A 26,644-nucleotide genomic window follows, 5' to 3' on the forward strand; every position below is an offset into this window, starting at 1 on the left:
GGTCATATGAAAGATATTATATTCGTGTTTGTGGATGAATTTACTTCTGGCAGATGTCTACAAAAATCAAATACTACAAGGCCGATTGTGTCTCATGTAGCTAGCCAGGCAGTTCGGCTCGGGCAGCAGATCAGCTCAGCAAGGGAAAGACAAGTCATTTAGCTAACTCAGTGAATTAACTAAATGTTTTGTGACAATCAGCTTCGAAATGAGCATATTTGGCATTACTATGACAAAGTTCTAGGGCATTGAACCTACATTGCTTTGTAAAGTGCTGGACCCCAGTTTGGACATTGTTTTGCATAACAGTAAATTAATTATCACTTACAAAGTTCCTACATTTCGTGTGGCATTATTAAAGTGTGCTAAATGTATATGCAGCATAAGTGGGTAGCAAGCAAGCAGCTCAGAGGATCCTCGACAACAGGCTAACTAGCAATGAGTGGCACCGGCTTGCAGGGTTTTACACGAGAGGCAAGAGCACTCGCGCTATGAAAGGGAAATCGGCTGCGCCGATACTCAAGGGCTGATAGCCGATGGACTAAGAAAGGCTAATACCAGCCATAAATATCGGCATGACTGATTATCGGTAGTTCTCTAATGTTTATCTTTATGCATTTTTCTAACAAGTCCTCTTTTGAGCATGCATGCTGTGCTACATAATAAATAATGTCACTGCATAACTGCTGAAGTATTCCGTGGTGTACGTAACTGTAGTTCGCTGGCAACGTCTCTAAGAGAGGTGCTGGACCTGAGCACTCAGAGGCTGGGGACGCCCCACCACTGCTTAATATACAGCACGCTTATTAACCTCAATTTCCTGCCCAATCCCCCCTCCACAGGCTGCATGGTTAGCCTGAACAAGCTCTTGGCATACGTTACCCGTTTGGTGGAGCCTCTCATTTGGGGCTGACCACCCAGTGTGCAGGGGATTCTCTCCCACAGCCCAGCTCATCCCACCTAGGGCCCCCCCCCCACTGGGCTTCTCACCCTCCCTCTCTCCTGGCAGGTGACTCGAAAGACAGACGTTACCCACAGAGACCTGCCTTTCCCTATTCACTTAGTACAGCTAACAGACCACAAAACAGGATGAGTTGAACAGTAGGGGTTCAGGAGACCATCCCTGCACCTAGTAGGGTGCCACTGTATTTGTTTTGTGCCGAGGTGAAGAGGGGGAGGGCAAATCAGCTTGTTTAGGATTAAGAGTGAATCAGGAGAATGTAAGCTTCACCAGAAATGACTATGGCAAATTTGAATCTTAACACCTATAGGAAAAGGGTCAAAACCAACAAAGGCACGACCATATTATCCTTCATGACTTCTCATCCACGAAGCCAATAAAGAGTCAAATGATTGAAGTAGAATAGGACATAACGTAGCAATATAGCCAAGAGTGCACTTAACAAAATCTGAGTTTAAACCAAGTCAATCCCTGATGACTATATGTTAAAAAAGCAAATAAAATTGTAACTTAATTATGGATTTATAATGAGCCACTGCACCACTGCCAAAACCAAGTCCCATACCAAGGCAAACAGGCACCTGCTGAATGTTCCCTGCTCATGGGCTTTCATAGCTTAATTAATCTAGGCCTTGGGGTATCATGACTCGTGTGTGCTGCTTGCGTACATGTTTGAGACAATTAAGTTGTTTCAAGAAGCAGAGGTGCAACTTCAACACTGAGCACAGACACCGATATTGTACTATACAAGAGCTTTTATGTGTTGCATAAAAAAAGAGGCAATAAAAACATACTCGATCCAAATCACTCATAACATTTTTTTTATTCATATGAATAATTGTCTATTCATTGAAATGTTGCATTTCCCAACCCACTTAAATGAATAATCCACTCAAAATCTATATTTTGGTATTTTTTTCATTTGTTCATTGTTGATACATTTCCAAAATGTTTTGCATGTCAGCAATCAAGTTTTCAAGATATAGGACTTCAAAAACCAAATTGTAACTTGCCAAAACGCACCATCGTGATAAGTGACAAATTACAATTTGTTGATTGAAAGTCCTATATCTTGAAAACTTGATTGCTGATATGCAAAACATCTTTGGAACTGTATCACAGTGGACTAATGAAAAAAATACCAAAAGATAGTTTTTGAGTGGATTATTCCTTTAAGTATCTTACTCAATGATTAGTCTCCATAGCTTGCAATATCACAAAGCAGGCCCATGTTTAAGTAGACATAGCCAGGTCAATTCAGACACTTTAATGATACTCCAATTGTGCGTGGCACTTAATACATGTTACTTACCTAAAATTATACTCTTTAAAGATGTGTAACACTGTATGCTATATTGAAGAGGATTCAAATTACTATAGTATGGTTGCAAAATCTAACATGCAGTGTTGACTTACCTTGACACCAGTGAGGGCAAGACTCTCTTGAGAGCAGCACTGTAGATAACATTCAATGACAATCAGTGCCTTCAGAAAGTACGTTACAAAGTGGGATTAAAATAGATTTTTGTAATGATCCACAAAATCCTCTGTAATATCAAAGTGGATGAAAAATTCTAACATTTGTAAAATAAAACAATAATATATCTTGGTTAGATAAGTATTCAACCCCCTGAGTCAATACATGTTAGAATCACCTTTGGCAGCGATTACAGCTGTGAGTATCTCTGGGTAAGCAACTCCAGTGTAGATTTGGTCTTATGTTTTAGGTCATTGTCCTGCTGAAAGGTGAATTCATCTCCCAGTGTCTGGTGAAAAGCAGACTGAACCAGGTTATCTTCTAGGGTTTGCCTGTGCTTAGCGCCATTATGTTTATTTTTTATTACAAGCATACCCATAACATGATGCAGCCACCACTATGCTTGAAAATATGGAGAGTGGTACTCAGTAATTGGTTGTCTTGGATTTGTGTAGGTAAGTAAAGAAATAAAACAACAGTAAAAAGACATTTGAAAAGAAGAGTAGCAAGGCTATATACAGACACCGGTTAGTCAGGCTTATTGAGGTACTATGTACATGTAGGTATGGTTAAAGTGACTATGCATATATGATGAACAGAGTAGAAGTAGCGTAAAAAGAGGGGTTGGCGGGTGGTGGGACACAATGCAGATATTATTGCACACAGAGAGAGTCCATGCAATATATTATGTGACTTGTTAAACACATTTTTACTCCTGAATTTATTTAGGCTTGCCATAACAAAGGGTTTGAATACTTATTGACTCAAGACATTTTTAGCTTTTAATTTGTTATTAATTTGTAAAGATTTCTGAAAACATAATTCCACTTTGACATTAAGGGGTATTGTACAGTGCCTTGCGAATGTATTCGGCCCCCTTGAACTTTGCGACCTTTTGCCACATTTCAGGCTTCAAACATAAAGATATAAAACTGTATTTTTTTGTGAAGAATCAACAACAAGTGGGACACAATCATGAAGTGGAACGACATTTATTGGATATTTCAAACTTTTTTAACAAATCAAAAACAGAAAAATTGGGCATGCAAAATTATTCAGCCCCTTTACTTTCAGTGCAGCAAACTCTCTCCAGAAGTCCAGTGAGGATCTCTGAATGATCCAATGTTGACCTAAATGACTAATGATGATAAATACAATCTACCTGTGTGTAATCAAGTCTACGTATAAATGCACCTGCACTGTGATAGTCTCAGAGGTCCGTTAAAAGCGCAGAGAGCATCATGAAGAACAAGGAACACACCAGGCAGGTCCGAGATACTGTTGTGAAGAAGTTTAAAGCCGGATTTGGATACAAAAAGATTTCCCAAGCTTTAAACATCCCAAGGAGCACTGTGCAAGTGATAATATTGAAATGGAAGGAGTATCAGACCACTGCAAATCTACCAAGACCTGGCCGTCCCTCTAAACTTTCAGCTCATACAAGGAGAAGACTGATCAGAGATGCAGCCAAGAGGCCCATGATCACTCTGGATGAACTGCAGACATCTACAGCTAAGGTGGGAGACTCTGTCCATAGGACAACAATCAGTCGTATATTGCACAAATCTGGCCTTTATGGAAGAGTGGCAAGAAGAAAGCCATTTCTTAAAGATATCCATAAAAAGTGTTTTTTAAAGTTTGCCACAAGCCACCTGGGAGACACACCAAACATGTGGAAGAAGGTGCTCTGGTCAGATGAAACCAAAATTGAACTTTTTGGCAACAATGCAAAACGTTATGTTTGGCGTAAAAGCAACACAGCTCATCACCCTGAACACACCATCCCCACTGTCAAACATGGTGGTGACAGCATCATGGTTTGGGCCTGCTTTTCTTCAGCCGGGACAGGGAAGATGGTTAAAATTGATGGGAAGATGGATGGAGCCAAATACAGGACCATTCTGGAAGAAAACCTGATGGAGTCTGCAAAAGACCTGAGACTGGGACGGAGATTTGTCTTCCAACAAGACAATGATCCAAAACATAAAGTAAAATCTACAAAGGAATGGTTCAAAAATAAACATATCCAGGTGTTAGAATGGCCAAGTCAAAGTCCAGACCTGAATCCAATCAAGAATCTGTGGAAAGAACTGAAAACTGCTGTTCACAAATGCTCTCCATCCAACCTCACTGAGCTCGAGCTGTTTTGCAAGGAGGAATGGGAAAAAATGTCAGTCTCTCGATGTGCAAAACTGATAGAGACATACCCCAAGCGACTTACAGCTGTAATCGCAGCAAAAGGTGGCGCTACAAAGTATTCACTTAAGGGGGCTGAATAATTTTGCACGCCCAATTTTTCAGTTTTTGATTTGTTAAAAAAGTTTGAAATATCCAATAAATGTCGTTCCACTTCATGATTGTGTCCCACATGTTGTTGATTCTTCACAAAAAAATACAGTTTTATATCTTTATGTTTGAAGCCTGAAATGTGGCAAAAGGTCGCAAAGTTCAAGGGGGCCGAATACTTTCGCAAGGCACTGTATGTAGGCCAGTGACAAAACATCTACATTTAATCAATTTTAAATTCAGGCAGTAACACAACAAAATCAGAGGTGTGAAACCTTTCTGAAGGCAGTGTAGCATGCCTAATTACTGTAGAATTACTGTAGAAGAGAAATAAGACTCACATGTCAGTTGGGCAGCACCTCTGTCTGAACTCCAGCCTACCGTTGAGCTACAGTCTGGACTCTGCTCATGGCTGCTTGATGGGCAATCATTTGGCAGCTGGATCCTAAAGGGATACAAGAGAGTGTTGTATATCAACTGAGTTATTTGCGACTTCTTTACACATTACGGTACAATTCATTTCGTATACCAGAGGTGCCTAATATGCACATACACTGAGTGTACAAAACATTAAGGACACCTGCTCTTTCCATGGCATAGACTGACCAGGTGAATCCTGGTGAAAGCTATAATCCCTTATTGATGTCACTTGTTAAATCCACTTCTCAGTGATGATGAAGGGGAGGAGATAGGTTAAAAAAGTATTTTTAAGCCTTGAGACAACTGAGACACGGATTGTGTATGTGTGACTCTCAGAGGGTGAATAAGCAAAACATTTATGCCTTTCAACCGGGTATAGTAAAATGTGCCAGGTACACTGGCTGATTTGAGGGCAGAAGGGGGGTTGCAACTAGGGTTGCACATTTTGGGGAATTTTCAGAGGTGGAAACTTTCCGTGGGAATTAACGGGAATATATGGGAATTAATGGAAATATATGAAAATTAATATTAATACCATTTAAATGTAGATGTTTTTGCATTGGATATATTTACCATATCAAATGAAGACAGAAACCTTTTACCTTATCATAAGTAGAAATAATTGCACAGGATTAAATCCTTCCAATAAACAAAAAAAAACAATTTAGTTACCAATTGAACTTTATTTCAATGAGTAGACTCTTCACATGGGATGATTTCACTGAACAACAAAAGAAAAGCAATACTGAATGATCCACAATGATCCATCGCATCTCCCAAAAACGTTTTCATACATTTGTAAAATGATAGTCTAAAAACTAAAGCTTTGGTTGTCTTCCTCTCAGACTTCCATGTCTTCTCCCTGCACCTCCTCAATGTCCACCTCTTGAACATCAGAGTCTGAGGCCTCATCTTCACTGTCACTTTCCAACCTTGTTTAGGATGGCTTGTTGTCCGGCTCAAAAAGCCTCAAATTTGCCTGGATGGTTACCAATTTTTCAAACCTTGTATTGGTCAACCTGTTGCGTGCTTTGGTGTGTGTGTTCCCAAACAAGGACCAGTTGAGCTCTGAGGTGGATGATGTTGGTGGGATTTGGAGGATGACATAGGCAACAAGGGAAAGGACTTCAGATTCACAAAGTCCCTTCCACCAGGTGGCTGATGAGATATGTTGGCATGACTGCATCTCCATCCCAAAGCCCTTGCTTGGAAGTGTACTTCGCCAGACTGTCAAGAACCTTGCCATCATCCAGGCCAAGGTGGTGAGACACAGTAGTGATGCCACCATAGGCCTTGTTGATCTCTGCACCAGACAGGATGCTCTTGCCAGCATACTTGGGGTCCAACATGTACGCTGCGGCATGTACGGGCTGCAGGCAGAAGTCTTCACGCTTTTTGATGTATTTCAGAACTGCAGTTTCCTCTGCTTGGAGCAACAGTGAAGTGGCAGGGCAGTACGGATTTCTTCTCTTACATCTGCAAGCAGCGTCTGAACATCAGACAGGATGGATTTGTCTCCCTCAATCTGTGCAATGGCTACTGCTGTAGGTTTCAGGAGTTTCAGGCTGCTTACCACTCTCTCCAAAAATACATCATCCAGGAGGATCCTCTTGATGGGGCTGTCCATATCGGCAGACTGTGATATGGCCATTTCTTGAAGAGACTCCTTCCCCTCCAGGAGACTGTCAAACATGATGACAACACCACCCCAACGGGTGTTGCTGGGCAGCTTCAATGTGGTGCTCATATTCTTCTCACTTTGCTTAGTGAGGTAGATTGATGCTATAACTTGATGACCCTTCACATACCTAACCATTTCCTTGGCTCTCTTGTAGAGTATAACCATTGTTTTCAGTGCCATGATGTCCTTGAGGAGCAGATTCAATGCATGAGCAGCACAGCCAATGGGTGTGATGTGAGGGTAGGACTCCTCCAGTTTAGACCAAGCAGCCTTCAAATTTGCAGTATTGTCTGTCACCAGTGCAAATACCTTCTGTGGTCCAAGGTCATTGATGACTGCCTTCAGCTCATCTGCAATGTAGAGACCGGTGTGTGTGTTGTCCCTTGTGTCTGTGCTCTTGTAGAATACTGGTTTTAGGGGTGGAGATGATGTAGTTAATTATTCCTTGCCCACAAACATTCAACCACCCATCAGAGATGATTGCAATACAGTCTGCTTTCTCTAGTATTTGCTTGACCTGCACTTGAAGGGGCTTTCAATCCCAGGCTCGATACTGGGGTTCGATCCCAGGCTGGGTCACAACATGCCGTGACTGGGAGTCCCATGGAGCGGCGCACAATTGGCCCAGCGTTGTCCGGGTTATTGGAGGGTTTAGCCAGGAGGGCTTTACTTGGCTCATCACACTCTAACAACTCCTTGTGGCGGGCCGGGTGCCTGCAGGCTGACCTCGGTCGTCCGTTGAGCAGTCTTTCCTCCGACACATTGGTGCAGCTGGCTTCCGGGTTAAGCAAGCGGGTGTTAAGAAGTGCGGCTTGGCGGGTCATGTTTCTAATCTGTCTGAATACAATCTAAAATGCCCTAAAAAATACATATTTAAATAATTAAGTAAATTCTCCAGTATCTTGTCATTGTTTTCGGTTAAGACACAATGATATTTAAAAGGACAAAAAACGTTCAGTGTTTAATGAACATTTGTTCAATGGCAAAATGAGAATTGAAAAGCTACAGGTTATGGAAACCACCCACTTCTGAATCAGAAAACTAAGGGGTATCGTTCTCCTAAAAATACCTAATTTGTTTAGGTCACATTCCACTATGGGGTTATTCCGCTCCAGCCATTACCACGAGCCCGTCCTCCCCAATAAAGGTGCCACCAACCTCCTGTGGTTGAGGCGCCTTTTAAAAAAGGAGAAATAATTGAAATAATCTTCAATACTGTATCTTTAAGAAATGTTCAGTATTTTACAACTTAGTGTTAGATGGTTTCTTACCCTGAAAGTACAGTACCAGTCAAAAGTTTGGACACACCTACTCATTCCAAGGTTTTTCTTTATTTTTACTATTTTCTTCATTGTAGAATAATAGCGAAGACATCAAAACTATGAAACATCAAATGTGGAATCATGAAGTAACCAAAAAAGTGTTAAACAAATAAAATGATATTTGAGATTCTTCAAAGTTGCCACCCTTTGCCTTGATGACAGCTTTGCAAACTCTTGGCATTCTCTCAACCAGCTTCATGAAGTACCTGGAATGCATTTCAATTAACAGATGTACCAAGTTAAAAGTTAATATGTGGAATTTCTTTCCTTCTTAATGTGTTTGAGCCAATCAGTTGTGTTGTGACAAGGTAGAGGTGGTATACAGAAGATAGTCCTATTTGGTAAAATACCATATTATGGCAAGAACAGCTCAAATAAGCAAAGAGAAATGACAGACCATCATTACTTTAAGACATGAAGGTCAGTCAATAAGGAAAATGTCAAGAATTTTGAACGTTTCTTCAAGTGCAGTCGCAAAAACGATCAAGCGCCCTGATTAAACTTGTCTCTCATGAGGACCGCCACAGGATAGGAAGACCCAGAGTTACCTATGCTGCAGAGGATAAGCAAATGTGTTGCTACTGCTCTCAATAACATTGCTGCCCTGATTATATCAGGCGCTACTGACAAAGGTCCGTGGGAAAAAGTTGTGATGGAATACTTTCTGGAAAACGATCATGCCATGCTGACACTCTCAGACGATGAGAAAATCCCTGATTTAGGTAGGAAAAAACACATTTTAATTGAAGAAGACATTGTAGAGTCTTCTGATGACAGTGATTGGGAAGAAACAGCAATCAACAGTGTTGTCACGGAAGAAGTTGACTGAGTTTTGAAATCAGTGGAACCCGATAGGCCAAAAAAGCTGTACAAACTAAAACGGAAACGACACAGGACGTCTTAATTAATAAAAGGGGTTGCGGTCTGCCGTGAAGCTTTCATCCATGTATACGGGTAAAAGTCTAGCTACAGATTCAGATATTATAAGTTTATTATTTTGTAAGAAAGTTGTTTTCATTGCATGTTAAAGCTTGCTGTTAACTAGCCAGCTGGTATTCGATGGCTGGCTTGCTACCTAACATTGAACCTATTTGGTTAACGTTAGCTAACTATGAAAATCATTTTGTATTGCTAGTTAAAGCTTGCTGTTAGCTAGCCAGCTGACGTTTGATGGCTGACTTGCTAGCTAACATTGAACCTATTTGGTTAACGTTAGCTAGCTATGAAAATCGTTTTGTATTGCTAGTTAAAGCTTGCTGTTAGCTAGCCAGCTGAAGTTCGATGGCTGACTTGCTAGCTAACATTGAACCTATTTGGTTAACTTTTGCTAGCTTTGGCAATCGGTTTGTATTGCTAGTAACGTTACTCTATGGATTGGGATTCATTTTTTAGCTAGCTAGCTAATGTTAACGTGACATTTCGAAACAAAAGACCCCAAGTTAAAGCTTGCTGTTAGCTAGCTAACATTAGCTGAGGTTAGATGATTGGCTTGCTAGCTAACATTAACTTACATGTATGAAGTGTGTGTAACGTTAGTGATGTTTTCTCAGAATGCCATTTTGCATTGCTAGTTATAGCCTAATGTTAGCTAGCTAACTAGCTAATATTGAACCTATTTGGTTAACTTTAGCTAGCTATGACAATTGATTTGTATTACTAGTTAAAGCTTGCTGTTAGCTAGCCAGCTGACGTTAGATGGCTGGCTAGCTAGCTAACATTACATGTATGAACTGTGTGTAGTGATGTTATCTCAGAATGCCATTTTGCATCTATTGTATAATAATGCTAAAATATTTGTATCTGGAATTTGTCTTTCAGCATCAGTAGAACACGCCTGACTCTCCTCCACCAGTCATACAAGGAGAATAGTCTAATGCCTCCCATCAAAAAGAGAGCTGGCCCAAGCAAGCAAAGACAGCAGCGCAGTCATCAACTACATGCACCATTTCTTCACCAACTACGGAGCTTGGGGAAACACGTGTGGACCTGAATTGTGATAACTGCAGTGGCCAAAACATGACAACGTTTGTGCTCTGGTATTGTGCCTGGCGGACCATACACAAGCTCCACCACAATCTGGACCTTCACTTCCTGATCGCAGGCCACACCAAGTTTTCCCCCGACTGGGGCTTCGGCCTCATCAAGCAGAGCTTCAGAAAGACCACAGTGAACAATTTGTCTGAGATTGCTGGTATTGTGCTGGACAGCACTGTGACAGGAGTCAACATCCCACAGCTGGTTGGACTGGAGGATGGTACGGTGCTGGTGGAAAGCTATGGCTGGCAACAACACCTGACTCCGTACTTCAGTCCACTGCCACAGATCAAGCAGCACCAGCACTTCAGGTGAAAATAATTTTCATTGTATGAGGTTATTCTTCTTATCTAAACTTGAGAGGTGAATTGATGTTGTGCAGGGTTGTAATGTCTTCTGATTTTTTGTTGTTGTTGTTATTCCCTGTTTTACAGCTTCGATGCTCTGGAGCGTGGTGTCAACAAGGAGCGTTCGGACTGTCAAGACCAGGTTTCAGCTGCTGCGCAACGCTGACATCCTTCCTCCCATAGATGGTCTGCCTATACAAGCACCACCTGGACTCGACACAGCTAGACAAACGTATCTTTTTGAGATGATCAGTTTTGTGACGAAGAGGCTATGGACGTCACATGCCCTGTACCAAAGTCAAGGGCAGGACAGAAACAGGCTCTCTCCTAACACACATACCATACGTTGCTGCTACTATTTTTTTTGTATCCTGCTGCTCAGCCACTTTACCCCTGATTGTATGCATTTAACTACCTCGTCTATCACTGATATCATTATTGATATTGTTCTTGTACATACTATATATTATTTTGTTTATACTGACACTATCTATTTCTGACATTGCTACTATGCAAGTAACCATTTGACTGTACCGTTTACACCTTCTGTAGAGACCCATCCACTTAGCAAGACTTAGCAAAATATTGATATATAAAATGAATATTGATATGTGTGGTCGTAACATGATGTTGTGACATACCACAGCAATATCATGTGACCTTATCAAGTGTCCACCAGATAAATATATAGCGCATGCATCTGTTTATGTACTGTACATGTGCACCTAACTCAGGTTGCATGGCCTTAACTTATGTATGGAATACTATGTGATACATGTGTGTGTAACAGTATATAAAGGATGCTAATTTACTGGTGTGAAGGCATTTGGTGTGAAGGCATTGTACTGGTGTGAAGGCATTTGGTGTGAAGGCATTGTACTGGTGTGAAGGCATTTGGGCAGTGGTGTAAAGTACTACTAAGTATTTTGGGGGGGGTATCTGTACATTACTTTACTATTTATATTTTTGCCAACTTTTACTTTTACTTCACTACATTCCGAAATAAATACTTTTTACTTCATATATTTTCCCTGACACCCAAAAGTAAATTGTCCAATTCACACACTTATCAAGAGAACATCCGTACTGCGTCTGATCTGGATCTGATCTGGCAGACTCACTAAACACAAATGCTTAGTTTGAAAATGATGTCTTAGCCAGGGTACACTCCAACACTATCCGTCAAAAAAAATTATATATATATATATATATATATATAATGTATAATTGTGCCGTCTGGTTTAATATGAGGAATTTGAAATGATTTATACTTTTACTCAAGTATGACAATTTAGTAGTTTTTCCACCACTGGATGTGTGGAAGCGTCATCTAATATTTATAAAATATTTGTATCTGGACAATTACTGTTTACCTGGAATTTTTCCTTATTGTAGGCTACTACCACTTTTAGTCTTAATCTTTACTACAGTACTCACGGTTTAGCACATGATCTTACATGTGAATCCTTAAAGAGATGGGTGGGGCTGGTTTAAGAGGGTGTGAACCATGCTGAATGGGTGTAGACAACGGAGAGCTCTCCAGTAGGTACCAAAACATTCAAAGGCCCATTTCTCAAAAGTGAGTTTACAAGTTTATCAACTTTCAAAGCAGAATTTCTTTCCCATTGTTCCTGATATGCAGTGTATGATATACCATTTTGTAGCTCTGCGTCTCTACTTTTATCCAATGTAAGAAACCCAATTTCAATTTAGCTACATAAGACCGATTTGAGCCAGTCAGTCACACTTGTAATTTGGTCTGATGAGTCCAAATTTGAGATTTTGGTTACAACCTCTGTGCCTTTGTGAGACGCAGAATAGGTGAACCAATGATTTCCGCATGTGTGATTCCCATCGTGAAGCATGGAGGAGGAGGTGTGATGGTGCCTTGCTGGTGACACTGTCAGTGATTTATTTAGAATTCAAGGCACACTTAACCAACATGTCTACCACAACATTCTGCAGCGATAAGCCATCCCATCTGGTTTGCGCTTAGTGGGACTATCATTTGTTTTTCAACAGGACAATGACCAAATAACCCTTACACACCTCCAGGCTGTGTAAGGGCTATTTGACCAAGAAGGAGAGTGATGGAGTGCTGCATCAGATGACCTGGCGCCCACAATCACCTAACCTCAACCCAATTGAGATGACTTGGGAGAGTGAAGGAAAAGCAGCCAACAAGTGATCAGCATATGTGGGATCTCCTTCAAGACTGTTGGAAAAGCATTCCAGGTGAAGCTGGTTGAGAGAATGCCAAGAGTGTGCAAAGCTGTCATCAAGGAAAAAGCTGGCTACTTTGAAGAACCTCAAATATAAAATGTGTTTAACACTTTTTTGGTTACTACATGATTCCATATGTGTTATTTCATAGATTTGATGTCTTCACTATTATTCTACAATGTAGAAAATAGTACAAATAAAGAAAAACCCTGGAATTAGTAGGTGTGTCCAAACTAACTGTAGCCACCATAGCTAAACATCTAAAAATACATGGGAGTGATGAGGGCATGAGGTAAAAAATGTATGGTTTGAAGTAACGTCAAACCAAATAATTGAGTTAATTTGACCATTACATTTTGAACATGCTGCATGCCCCATATACTCCTCTGAGGGCGAGGAACCATCTAACATTAAGTTGTAAAATACTGAACTTCGCCTTTAAGGGGAACAACCATTACAATTTAAACTCTACAGCTAATGATAAACCAATACCCTCTTTCGATACAGTGGGTAAATCCAAAGATTCTCATATTATGAGCAGTTTTGATAAAACTGCTAACAATACGCATAATGAGTTAAGATAAGGAAATGAACCCACTCCTAATTACTGCTAATTACCAGTTGAAATGTAGTTGATAAATAAACAGAAAACGTAATAAATACAATAATTATTACCAGTGCTAATTACATTTTCCCATTATATCCCTAATGAGATGGACTTAGCATCACATATAACACAATGAGACTTCCACTAGGCCATTTAAGATGATGGTAGTTGGGATAAAGTCCTAGAGTGGAATGATAGGAATGATTTGTTAAGGGTATCATTGTATACATCAATCATCCAAGTGATAGCATGATGATGCTATTATGGTATGGAAATCATATTCATCACTATATTTCAGATGTTAACGTCATTTTTCTCTGTCCATTTGCATGTGATATTCAGTGGAAATCTAATCTAGACGGCTGGGCTGACTTTTAAATGACAGCGGTCAACTTGATCTGAAATTCAGTTACTGTTTATTCAGTGGGTGTAGATGCATTAAAAGAAAACACACAACTCTGTAAAGATCCAAATCGAACGTTTTATGATCTTTCTTTGCTGGAATGATCCCGGCCACACCAACGGATTGATGATATACAACAATCCCAAGTGTAATATAGTGTGGACAGCCGAATCCAACAGCTATAATGACAGGTGCGAGGTACATTGAGTACGGTTACATGCACACATTAATGCGTTTATTGTGGATAGTCAGATTAATATAATAGTTTGATTAAAATGTTCACATGCTTTTGAAGAAGAACGATTTCCCTAAAAATTATGTTTACAGGGACACATCTGAAAACAGGCGACCTGATGGCACTCTGATGAATGCAGAAAATTGGCAATCAAAATAAACATTCTGCCACAGCAACCATGTTATTTTTGTGAAGCAAATTTGATTCGGAGTTTGAACATATGAGGTTTGTATGTGAAAACCACTTCTAAGACTCAAACATTCAGTTGTTCCCAACTCACTTCACTGGCACTAAAGAGGGAGGCTCGCTCAGCTGGTGCTAGTACATGCACAGATCATATACATTTCTGGAACCCTACTTTTTTTTAAAGGTATCTCTGACCAACAGATGCATATCTGTACTCCCAGTCATGTGAAATCCATAGATTAGGGCCTAATGAATTTATTTAAATTGACTGATTTCCTCACATGAACTGTAACACAGTAAAATCGTTGAAATTGTTGCGTTTATATTTTTGTTCAGTATAATAATTCAAAAGATTACTAACCAAAAAAAACGGTGACTTTACGCCGAATAAGAAAAGCAAAGTAAGGTGTAAGCTTACATGACTACTGCCATAATCTGTTTAAAATCGAAATATTCATGTGCCTGCAGACATACTCATTGAGTTCAGGCTGACAAATGTTTATCAAAACATTGCCACATATTAGGAGTACCGAAATACTGGTCTCCACCTCTGTTGCACTGTAGAGGTAGGTGTGTGTGTGTGTGTGTGAAGAATTTGGCCCTGGCATTTTATCCACACAAGCACACATCACTGCGCGACCTGCCAACTCATTTTCCCTCATTTGCCCATGACCCTTATAAAGTCATCCATAGTGCTTTATTAGGAAGTATGATAAATAGACTACTGGGGTATTCAAGAAATAAGTAGGTCTCCTCTAACACGTCCAAGCAGGAATGCATGATTCAAGATACACTATATATACAAAAGAATGTGGACACCCTTTCAAATTAGTGGATTTCGGCTATTTCAGCCACAACCATTGCTGACAGGCGTATAAAAACAAGCACACAGCCATGCAATCTGCATAGACAAACATTGGCAGTAGAATGGCTTTACTGAACAGTTCAGTAATCTTCAACGTGGCACCGTCATAGGATGCCACCTTTCCAACAACAACCCCGAGTGCTGATGTGCGTAAAAATCATCTGTCCTCAGTTGCAACACTCACTAACGAGTTCCAAACTGCCTCTGGAATCAACATCAGCCCAATAACTGTTCGTCGGGAGCTTCATGAAATGGGTTTCCATGGCTGAGCAGCCGCACACAAGCCTAAAATCACCATGCACAATGCCAAGCGTCGGCTGGAGTGGTGTAAAGCTCACCGCCACTGGATTCTGGAGCTGTGGAAACGCGTTCTCTGGAGTGATGAATCACGTTTCACCATCTGGCAGTCCGACAGACAAATCTAGGTTTGGCCAGGAGAACGCTACCTGCCCCAATGCATAGTGACAACAGTAAAGTTTGGTGGAGGATAAATAATGGTCTGAGGCTATTTGTCATGGTTCGGGATAGGCCCCTTAATTCCACTGAAGGGAAATCTTAAAGCTACAGCATACAATGACATTCTAGAAGATTCTGTGCTTCCAAATTTGTGGCAACAGTTTGGGGAAGGCCCTTTCCTGTTTCAGAATGACAATGCCCCCCAAGCACAAAGCAAGATCCATATAGAAATGGTTTGTCGAGATCGGTGTGGAAGAACTTGACTGGCCTCCACAGAGCCCTGACCTCAACCCCATCAAACACCTTTGGGATGAATTGAAACACCGACTGCGAGCCAGGCCTAATTACCCAACATCATCGCTCGACCTCACTAATGCTCATGTGGCTGAATGGAACCAAGTCCCCGCAGCAATGTTCCAACATCCAGTGGAAACCAACTCCATATTAATGATGTTTGACGAGCAAGTAAACACATCCTGGTCATGTAGTGTATTTTGCAACCTAATCCAGTGATTGACATGAATTTTGGGTTGACAATTAGACTATACAGTGCCTTGCGAAAGTATTCGGCCCCCTTGAACTTTGCGACCTTTTGCCACATTTCAGGCTTCAAACATAAAGATATAAAACTGTATTTTTTTGTGAAGAATCAACAACAAGTGGGACACAATCATGAAATGGAACGACATTTATTGGATATTTCAAACTTTTTTAACAAATCAAAAACTGAAAAATTGGGCATGCAAAATTATTCAGCCCCTTTACTTTCAGTGCAGCAAACTCTCTCCAGAAGTTCAGTGAGGATCTGAATGATCCAATGTTGACCTAAATGACTAATGATGATAAATACAATCCACCTGTGTGTAATCAAGTCTCCGTATAAATGCACCTGCACTGTGATAGTCTCAGAGGTCCGTTAAAAGCGCAGAGAGCATCATGAAGAACAAGGAACACACCAGGCAGGTCCGAGATACTGTTGTGAAGAAGTTTAAAGCCGGATTTGGATACAAAAATATTTCCCAAGCTTTACACATCCCAAGGAGCACTGTGCAAGCGATAATATTGAAATGGAAGGAGTATCAGACCACTGCAAATCTACCAAGACCTGGCCGTCCCTCTAAACTTTCAGCTCATTCAAGGAGAAGACTGATCAGAGATGCAGCCAAGAGGCCCATGATCACTCTGGATGAACTGCAGAGCTCTACAGCTAAGGTGGGAGACTCTGTCCATAGGACAACAATTAGTCGTATATTGCACAAATCTGGCCTTTATGGAAGAGTGGCAAGAAGAAAGCCATTTCTTAAAGATATCCATAAAAAGTGTCGTTTAAAGTTTGCCACAAGCCACCTGGGAGACACACCAAACATGTGGAAGAAGGTGCTCTGGTCAGATGAAACCAAAATTGAACTTTTTGGCAACAATGCAAAACGTTATGTTTGGCGTAAAAGCAACACAGCTCATCACACTGAACACACCATCCCCACTGTCAAACATGGTGGTGGCAGCATCATGGTTTGGGCATGCTTTTCTTCAGCAGGGACAGGGAATATGGTTAAAATTGATGGAAAGATGGATGGAGCCAAATACAGGACCATTCTGGAAGAAAACCTGATGGAGTCTGCAAAAGACCTGAGACTGGGACGGAGATTTGTCTTCCAACAAGACAATGATCCAAAACATAAAGCAAAATCTACAAAGGAATGGTTCAAAAATAAACATATCCAGGTGTTAGAATGGCCAAGTCAAAGTCCAGACCTGAATCCAATCGAGAATCTGTGAGAAACTGAAAACTGCTGTTCACAAATGCTCTCCATCCAACCTCACTGAGCTCGAGCTGTTTTGCAAGGAGGAATGGGAAAAGTCTCTCGATGTCTCTCGATGTGCAAAACTGATAGAGACATACCCCAAGCGACTTACAGCTGTAATCGCAGCAAAAAGTGGCGCTACAAAGTATTAACTTAAGGGGGCTGAATACTTTTGCACGCCCAATTTTTCAGTTTTTGATTTGTTAAAAAAAGTTTGAAATATCCAATAAATGTCGTTCCACTTCATGATTGTGTCCCACTTGTTCTTGATTCTTCACAAAAAAATACAGTTTTATATCTTTATGTTTGAAGCCTGAAATGTGGCAAAAGGTCGCAAAGTTCAAGGGGGCCGAATACTTTCGCAAGGCACTGTAGTTGCATGATTGTTTTTTTGTTCAATAGAGATTAAATCCATACATCTTTATGTGCACTAACTAACACCATAGGCTAATTAATTTGGGGTTCAACACCTGAGGAAGTTAAAACTCAAAACACTAGATCATTAACTGTTAATATAATACGGTAACACTTTACACCCAGCGTTAGAAAGACGTTATGACACGGTCAGAACTATAGCATAATATGTCATAACCAGCTGACATAACCTGTTATAATATGGTCATAGCATTGTCATGACACATATATTTAGACCTGTTGTGACATATATTAAGTTATTTTATGGCTTGTTATGACACCTACATAAGACTTAAAACATTTTTTTTTTTAAACTACCACGGTAGTTATTTTATGGCTGGTTATGAGACCTAGATAAAAATGTTGAAACCCACAAAACCTACCACACAAGGTAAAACATTCGATTTCACCATGGCCTACGTGCCAAAAGTGTGTTTATGTTACATATTTTTTATTTAACATATTAAATTATCATTGTAATTGCGCACACATTGATGTCAGACATGCACCTACCCCAATGGTCTGTTGCTGATGACTGGGATGAATGCAGGAGCAGATTTCAGGTGCAGTACAAGACACCCTCTTTTTGACTGAAGTAAGTAAAGTGTTACCTATAATACCCACTGCTAGTAGCCATCTATTCATCCAACAGTAAATGTCATGTCCTAAACAAATGCTGCAGTTGTAGGCTACTGCCCACGAGGCCTATTAGGCTTGTGCCCTGGCAATGACCGGTGCGCATTCATGCTCGCACCGCTCTCAAAGCCATATCAAATATACTGGCTGTAAAATAGTTGTTATTGAGCTGAATATTGAGAGTTGAGAAACAAAAATGATACCTACAGAAAGCTGAGACCCTCCTCCCTTTGATAGGAACAAGGGGGTGAGGTTTCCAAAGCTGTGTTTTTCCCGCAATTTGGAATTAGTACACAATCAGAACGCATTTTTCTCTCGAGTGCATAGGAGGAAAAGAGAGTGGCTTGCTCAACACAACAGCAGGCCCCAGCAAGGGCACAGGCACAGGGGCAGGGCAAAAACTTTCATTACAGGAATCATGAGGATATTGCAATTTACGGTTTGGCCAGATCGTGGTTTTAGTCGCCCAGAAAACAGAATGTTTTGATTGAGGGGAACAATGTAGAATATGTTCTTTCTACATTTACAGTGCATTCCGAAAGCATTTAGACCCCTTGACTTTTTCCACATTTTGTTACATTACAAGTCTTGTACTAAAATGTATTAAATTGTTTTCCCCTCATCAATCTACACACAATAACCCATAGTGACAAGCGTAAACAGGTTTATATCATTTTTTTGCAAGTGTATTAAAAATCAAAACAGAAATACCTTACTTACATAAGTATTCAGACCCTTTGCTATGAGACTCAAAATTGAGCTCAGGTGCATCCTGTTTCCATTGATCATCCTTGAGATGTTTCTACAACTTCATTGTAGTCCACCCGGGGTAAATTAAATTGATTGGACAAGACAAGGCACACACCTGTCTATATAAGGTCCCACAGTTGTCAGTGCATGTCAGAGTAAAAACCAAGACATGAGGTCAAAGGAATTGTTCAGAGTCAGAGCAGTTTTCTTTGCTGACCTCAGCTGTCTATCAGTAAACCATCTTGATAGGGGGTCCGACCATTAACCACTGATCAGCCACAGGCTCATTATTGTATAACAGAGAAATTGCACAAAAGGGTCACCTTTTTCAAATGTTTGAATGTTTTATTTTTACATCAAAAAAGATATGTCCATTTTGACACACACCCTACTAAAAACTGGTCCAGGCATCTGGCATTTGCCAGAAGGCCAATCGGCCTGTGTGTGGGTGCATGCGTGCGTGTGTGTGTGTTAGCCAAGACGGAGGAAGAGTGGATTAGAGCCATATCTTCCACATGGCTACTTCCTAATCCTACCATCTGAGGTAAATATAAGACCAGGTGAGGTAACACTCCTGTCTCAGACACCTCTTAAACACTGGGGCATCTGCACAGAGAATGCCCCGAGGAACACTACTTTGGAAGTAGAATGGAACTTTGTTGTGAAGTGGAAATGCATCATTGGCCAACACACTTGACAGGACAAACTAGACTGGAGTTCAAATGTACTTTTTGATGTATTATACAACTCATTTCATAGCAGGTCCTGCAATAGATTAGCGTCCTGTCCAGGTGGTGTACTTATATCGAACACGGCATTCAATTTGTACCAATTAATCAGAATTCATTTGAAAAGGGTGGATTGACTGTGCACATGAAAAGGGAATTAGGGAATTAGTTTCATGATTTCCAAAAAGGTATCAGATGAGACAAAATGGGTGAAGTCACTGTGAAAGAATGCTGTCAGTTTTTGTTCCCGTCTCTCTGTGTTCAGATCCGGTTATGAGCAAAGGGCAGAGGAAAAAAATAATAAGAAAAAAACAAACAAAACGAGAGAGGAACATTCATTTGACGACTGCACGGATATAAAAAATGCAGGTCCTTATGTAAAAACAGGTTTTGATGTGTCATGACATGAAATGCTTTTCATTACATTTTTCAAGCATGACCTCACATTCTGCAAAAATGTACACACCCATGGGACAAGCACATTGAGGTAAAAACACAAATAATAAGTGCCAGGTTGAAAGATGGTTCACGTCTGAACGGGACAGGTAGTTCATGGCATGTCATGTTCTTTTTTTAATAGAGGTTTTGTCCATTCATTTGTTAAATCAAAGTTTACCTTTATTTCGTTAAAAAGTGTAAAAAAATAGTGTACCCAAATAGTTGTTGAGATATACATGAGATTTGGAGGGATATTTGGTCAAAACAGGTGTTTAACCAGATAAAGAAAAATAAATGCACACTTCGGTGTTAAAAATGTACAGTGCCTTCAGAAAGTATTCATACCCCTTGACTTATTCCACATTTTGTTGTGTTACAGCCTAAATTAAAAATGTATTAAATAAATGTTTTCCTTCACCCATCTACACACAATACCCCATAATGACAGAGTGAAAACCTGTTAGAACTGATATTTGAAAATGTTTTGAAAATGAAATAGATAAATATCTCATTTACATAAGTATTCACAATACATGTTAGAATCACATTTGGCATCAATTACAGCTTTGAGTCTTTCTGGGTAAGTATCTAAGAGCTTTGCACACCTGGATTACACAATGTTTGCACATCACTTATTTTTTTATTTCTTCAAGCTCTGTCAAGTTGGTTGTTGATCATTGCTAGACAGCCATTTTCAAGTCTTGCCATAGATTTTCAAGCCAATTTAAGTCAAAGCTGTAACTAGATCACTCAGGAACATTCAATGTCGTCTTGGTAAGCAATTCCAGTGTATATTTGGCCTTGTGTTTTAGGTTATTGTCCTGTTGAAAGGTGAATTGTATCTGTTGGAAAGCAAACAGAACCAGATTTGGCCTGTGCTTAGCTTTATTCTGTTTCTTTTTATCCTAAAAGAAACTCCCTAGTCCTTGCCGATGACAAGCATGCCCACAACATGATGCAGCCACCACCATGCTTGAAAATGTAAATAGTGGTACTCATTGATGTGTTGGATTTGCCTCAAACATAACGCTTTGTAATATGGACATAAAATTAATTTCTTTGCCACATTATTTGCAGTTTTACTTAAGTGCCTTATTGCAAACAGGATGCATGTTTTAGAATATTTTATTCTGTACAGGCTTCCTTCTTTTCACTCTGTCATTTAAGTTAACATTGTGGAGTAACTACAATGTTTTCTCCTATCACAGCCATTAAACTCTGTAAGTGTTTTAAAGTCACCATTGGGTCATGGTGAAATCCCTGAGCAGTTTCCTTCCTCTTTGGCAACTGAGTTAGGAAGGATGCCTTTATCTTTATAGGGACTGGATGTAATGATACACTATCCAAAGTGTAATTAATAACTTCACCATGCTCAAAGGGACATTCAACGTCAGCTTTTTTATACCCATATACCAACCTTCTTTGCGAGGCACAGGAAAACATCCCTGGTCTTTGTGGTTGAATCTGTGTTTGAAATTCACTGCTCAACTGAGGGGCCTTTCAAATAATTGTATGTGTGGGGTCCAGAGACAAGGTAGTCATTCAAAAATCATGTTAAACACTATTAGTGATTCCACATAACTTATTCTGTGACTTATTTAGTCTTGCCATAACAAAGGTGCTGAATACTTATTGACTCGACAGTTCAGCTTTCCATTTTTTATTAATTTGTAAAAATGTCTAAAAACATCATTAAACTTGGACATTATGGGGTATTGTGTGTAGGCCAATGACACTAAATCTCAATTTAATCAATTTTAAATTCAGGCTGTAACACAACAAAATATGGAGAAAGTGGGGTGAATACTACGAATACGTTCTGAAGCCACTGTATTTATAAAGATTCACATGGATGAGAGGCAGCATGACGAGCAGGCAGAGATCAGCTGGACACTGCTAAAAGGTACAGGTCAGGGGCTAAGCTTATAAAGTACTCATAACTGCCTATAGTACTCTTGCCACAGAATTACTGTTTACATGCACTATGGAAGATATCAGATCCCATCTTGGAGACTGATTGACATGTGGCACAATCCCTCTCTCAGTCTCTCTTAGTCGTAATCTCGCTTTCTCCTTCACTCGCCTCCTTCTCTCCCCCACCCCCAACAATGATGTCTACAGTTTACAAGTGGACACATAGCTTATATGGAGTTCCTTTCAAGTGTTTTTGAGTACAAAAGGGACTCTAGGTTTCTGTTTCCCGGACAGTAATGTACACTTACTCTGTATAAATTGATACATTTATTGGACATATTTCCATACAGTCTATATCCTGAAAGTGCTGTACGGTACTGTAGTGTTAAGGGGACGTTGATACTCGGATCTCTATTTCAAGGAATTACACTACTTTTTCCTCGAACAATGGATTTGACCTTTGAAGTTGAAAAAGACACAATCAAAAGCTAGGCCTTTGATAGGGGAAAAAGCAAGGTTAAAAAAAGTTGAAATATTACCTATGTCTGTTTTGAAAACCTAGTCAGAACTTGTGAATACAGTGGCGCATACCATTTTGACTCTGCTGATAAAAAAGGATCACAAGAAACTATAAGACACTAACCCAGTCAATGACTGTACACGCTGCGCTTCAAATTAAAGTCTTTTTCAAGTCTTTTGATAAAATACCTTTTCATCTATTGAGCCGAGCTAACCTGTCAACTGAAATGAAGTAATCAACGCGTACCCTAATCTCTGTACATATGATCTGAAAACAAAGTGACGACTACTGTTGAATGAAAAGGCTACAAATTACACAAAATTACTCTTAATTCACTTTTCCTTTATTCATTTCTTTAAAAGCTCTTAGTTGCTCATACTTAGGTCAGATCTGATACCATCGCTAATTGGAACTCGTATTTGCCGCAAATCAAACCAAGTCAGATGACAGTCTAGATTAAGGTATCTGAAGATCTGTTTGAGTCCTTTGAGAAGTCGTCTCTTTGTAGTCGAACTCTTTTATGGACCTTTTTACAGCTGTTTTATTCATTTTCTTTGGAAAAAAGTACCATAGCGGTAGAGCAGGACCGAGGAGGCCAAACTAGTTTTCAGACAGTAAGAGGGGCAACCTGTCCTGAGAAATGTAAAACGGAGTTCCGGAAGCTTTAAAAAGTCTTATGTACAGTATGTGCAAGTTCTCACATTTGAGGACCGGGTTAAAACCTCTGAACCTGAATGGCAAGATTTTCTATTGTACCATGTTCATCCCTCCCATCGGTTAAACACAAGAATGTACCGTGCCCACTCCCTGACAGAGAGGTACATACTATAGGCAAATCCAGTACATACGTAAGCATACCCCATTTTCTATTGAAGCAGTTTGAAAGCACCATACAGGCTCTCCTCTTACACTGATCTATGTTGAGTGTATTGTCCAGACAAATACAGATATATATTTTGACTCTTTGGAAATTATTGTGTAGATCAAATCCCACACCTAAACTATGCTTCCCTCAAAACGGTTAATTAGAAGAAGATTGTAATCCGTCTCTTTTTTGCTGGATAATGGATCAGACGCAAGATGCGATCAAACTTCAATCTCCCTCCAGATGTCATGTGATCTCTCATTCTTTTATCTATTAATGATTTCAAAGGCTTCCAACCATTATTGCTTTTATTCTCTGAAATAAAACCCAGCTGCTCTCTTTATGTGTGTGTGTGTGTGTGTGTGTGTGTGTGTGTGTGTGTGTGTGTGTGTGTGTGTGTGTGTGTGTGTGTGTGTGTGTGTGTGTGTGTGTGTGTGTGTGTGTACGCACATGTGCATCCTTAAGAATAAAAAATAATGTTGGAAGAAGCCTCTAATTCATAAAAATCACAATTCATAAGAAACACACATCCTAAATCCAAACAGCAGTTGCACTTTCATTTCTCTCAAATGTTTGGGGCTCAAACATATAGAGAAATATTAGGGGTGGTAAAGCATACAAATTGTTTACATATTCCCTCAAGCTGCTTCTCTTACCAGTGGGGCCCAACCAATTTAAAAGAGTGTGAACTTGCCATGTGCACTACTGGAGGGGAGAGTGGGGTAAGTTGAGCCAAAGGGTTAGTTGAACCAACCCTTGTTTCTGGGAACCATAAACAAAATTAATCATGTGACCAAATATTTAGGAAGTGGTCATCATTTCATGGAGTCTGTGGAGGAAGAAACTACATGAAAAAAAGTGGTAAGTTAGTTCCAAAAAACATTTTCACTAAGTCAAATCAATTTATTGTGTTAAGGTTTCATGATGCTTGTATCTAAACCAAAGTAGATAGTTTTGTATATCAGCTGGGGTCTCTATAAGCTACAATATGAGGTCCTAAACCTAGCATGAAAGTGTATCATTGTAGCTGTGTGGTCTAATATAGTAAAAATGTTTGCCTTGGGGTAAGTTGAGCCAATTAGTAAATGGCCACCATACCCTATACGATTATGATGATTATGATTACATTTAGTCAGTTTTATGCATAGTATTTTTGCAATGTGCCCTGTGTATACTAATGTAAAACAAGCAGGGGTCTGGCCCTCATTGAGGTTCTTGGGGGAGCAGCCAAGGAATTGAGAGAAGGTAATAAGTCAATATGAGCAGCAGCAAGGGATGAAAAGATAAACAATGACACTGAAGAGGTACACTGACAAAAAAGAAAACGAACATGTACCTGTACAAAAGAGGGGCTATGATAGAGTAGCAGAGGCACACAAGGTCTTATCGGAGTCTGAGCTCGCTAAACATATCAAGAATTTCATGGACCAGTTTCGTGGGCTTAGTAGCCTCATATGCAGAGAACTTGCCTATGCAACCGTGATAGCATCACTGTCCCAGAAAACTGGTCAAGAAATGGAAGGGTAAGTGATATTGAACAGAGAGATCTGTATCTCAATGTAGGCATACATGTAAAATAGACAATCTACCACACCCCCATCCCATGAATTCAACTTTGACCTAGCAGCATCATCACCCACTGTCATAGGACACAAACACCCACTTACCCCAAGGCAGCTCAACTTATCCTGTCCCTATGCTCAATTTCCCCACACCTCAGGTAAATTGTGCAACGAGACCACTTTTATGGACAAGCTATGTTTTCAAAACTATTATGTCTACATCAATTCTGATTATTTCCAGGGATACACAACATCCTGAAATATATGTGGATACAATATCTTCATTAGAAAGAATACTATATTTCCCTTGACATAGTGATGCTGAATTGAAAAAAGGCTCAACATACCCCACTCTCCCCTACAGTGTGTTTGTAGACACGCTGATTATGCATGCGAGGAGTGGTTCTGTCTTTTATTGAAAAATTTACACCCGTGCTGTGATTTATATAAATCAGTAGTGCCCACAAAGCAGTAAAACTCTAATTGTTTCTTCCATTTTGAAAGTATAGTGTCCATTAAGGATGCAGGAGGTAATAAAGGGGACTTTTAATCAATCCTCTCTTGTTGATGAGTTGATGTGTGAATGGGCCTCCCTACCTGACAGTCCTTTTTTTCTGACTGAGAACAAAGGAAAAAGGAGATACAATTCACCGTACTGACATTGTTTTGTTTGCTGTTTGAAAAGGTAAACGAAAGCAGGTGAATGTAAGTTAACGATACTTGTCAGACTCTGTCAAAATGTACGTCTTCAGAATCATTTGATGGGCGGTTTAATGTTTGTTAGGTGAAACAAAAACAAACTCGATTCAAAAATACCTTCTCAAAGTGTGAGGAAAATGTTGTTTTTCCTTGACCCATCACTTCCTGTTTATGCACTTCTGATTGAATAGGGGCCTAAACGATCCTGCTGCTTAAGAGCATATATCAGGGGCAACTGATTGGAATCCCCTCATCTTCTAAGTGCTAGAGACCCTGCTTCCCAGCCATGACGGTATTATGTAGCTCTTTTAGACTGAGTGCAGTAGCGTGCCACGTTGACCCCGTTTTCACCTCTGTACTGACCCCTTCATTCTCAGATTAGGCCGTGCGACCCCTCGTCGACCGGCTGGCACGGCCACAGTAAATCCTGGAGGCTTGCTCATGCTAGGGACCTTAGGTAATTAATAAAATCCCCATTACATGCCTTGTGCCCGTTGTTTGCTATTTCAACACCCCATTTGTGCCACGATTACAGTCATTATCAGTCACCGCCATTAATTCTCTACCCGATGCCAGAATTGCATACTAATAAATTGGGCTCTAAAATGTTTTACCTTTCAAGGAGTTGTGTTGGAGGCAGGCCAGCAAGTGCCACTCCAGATTAGGAGTCATCTAGTGACTCGGAAAGGGCCCTTTGAATAGGGCTGCTGCATCTTTGGAGATAGTTCACATTTCCTCTTTGATTATTTTCTCTTCCCCTCCAAAATGAATCTTTATTAAGCTTAAATCCTAAATAAATTGAAATTAGCA

At 40.1% G+C, this 26,644-nt stretch overlaps 2 protein-coding genes across 8 annotated transcripts in view; one reads left to right on the forward strand and one right to left on the reverse strand.

Annotated features, from left to right (window-relative positions):
* casz1 (castor zinc finger 1) overlaps positions 1-26,644 on the reverse strand; it is a 260,657-nt gene that overhangs the window by 192,316 nt on the left and 41,697 nt on the right. For all 7 annotated transcript variants that reach the window (XM_090184582.1, XM_090184572.1, XM_090184583.1 and 4 more), the window contains exon 3: positions 5,066-5,169. The gene's annotated coding sequence lies outside the window, so the exon portion shown is untranslated. The remainder of the gene's footprint in view (positions 1-5,065; positions 5,170-26,644) is intronic.
* Positions 10,049-10,799, forward strand: LOC149981267 (uncharacterized). Its single transcript, XM_090184585.1, has 2 exons — positions 10,049-10,492; positions 10,616-10,799. Exons 1-2 carry the CDS (start codon positions 10,164-10,166, stop codon positions 10,692-10,694), a joined length of 408 nt encoding a protein of 135 aa, XP_090040711.1. The 5' UTR covers positions 10,049-10,163; the 3' UTR covers positions 10,695-10,799.

This window comes from Oncorhynchus mykiss, chromosome 9 (assembly GCF_057628025.1).
Source record: "Oncorhynchus mykiss isolate SJ-2025 chromosome 9, ASM5762802v1, whole genome shotgun sequence".
NCBI classification, from domain to species: Eukaryota; Metazoa; Chordata; class Actinopteri; order Salmoniformes; family Salmonidae; genus Oncorhynchus; species Oncorhynchus mykiss.

Coding starts and splice junctions, on each gene's coding strand:
- LOC149981267 (XM_090184585.1), top strand. CDS start 10,164: ATGACAACGTTTGTGCTCTGGTATTGTGCCTGGCGGACCATACACAAG. Junction 10,493..10,615: donor AAGCAGCACCAGCACTTCAG/GTGAAAATAATT, acceptor CCTGTTTTACAG/CTTCGATGCTCTGGAGCGTG.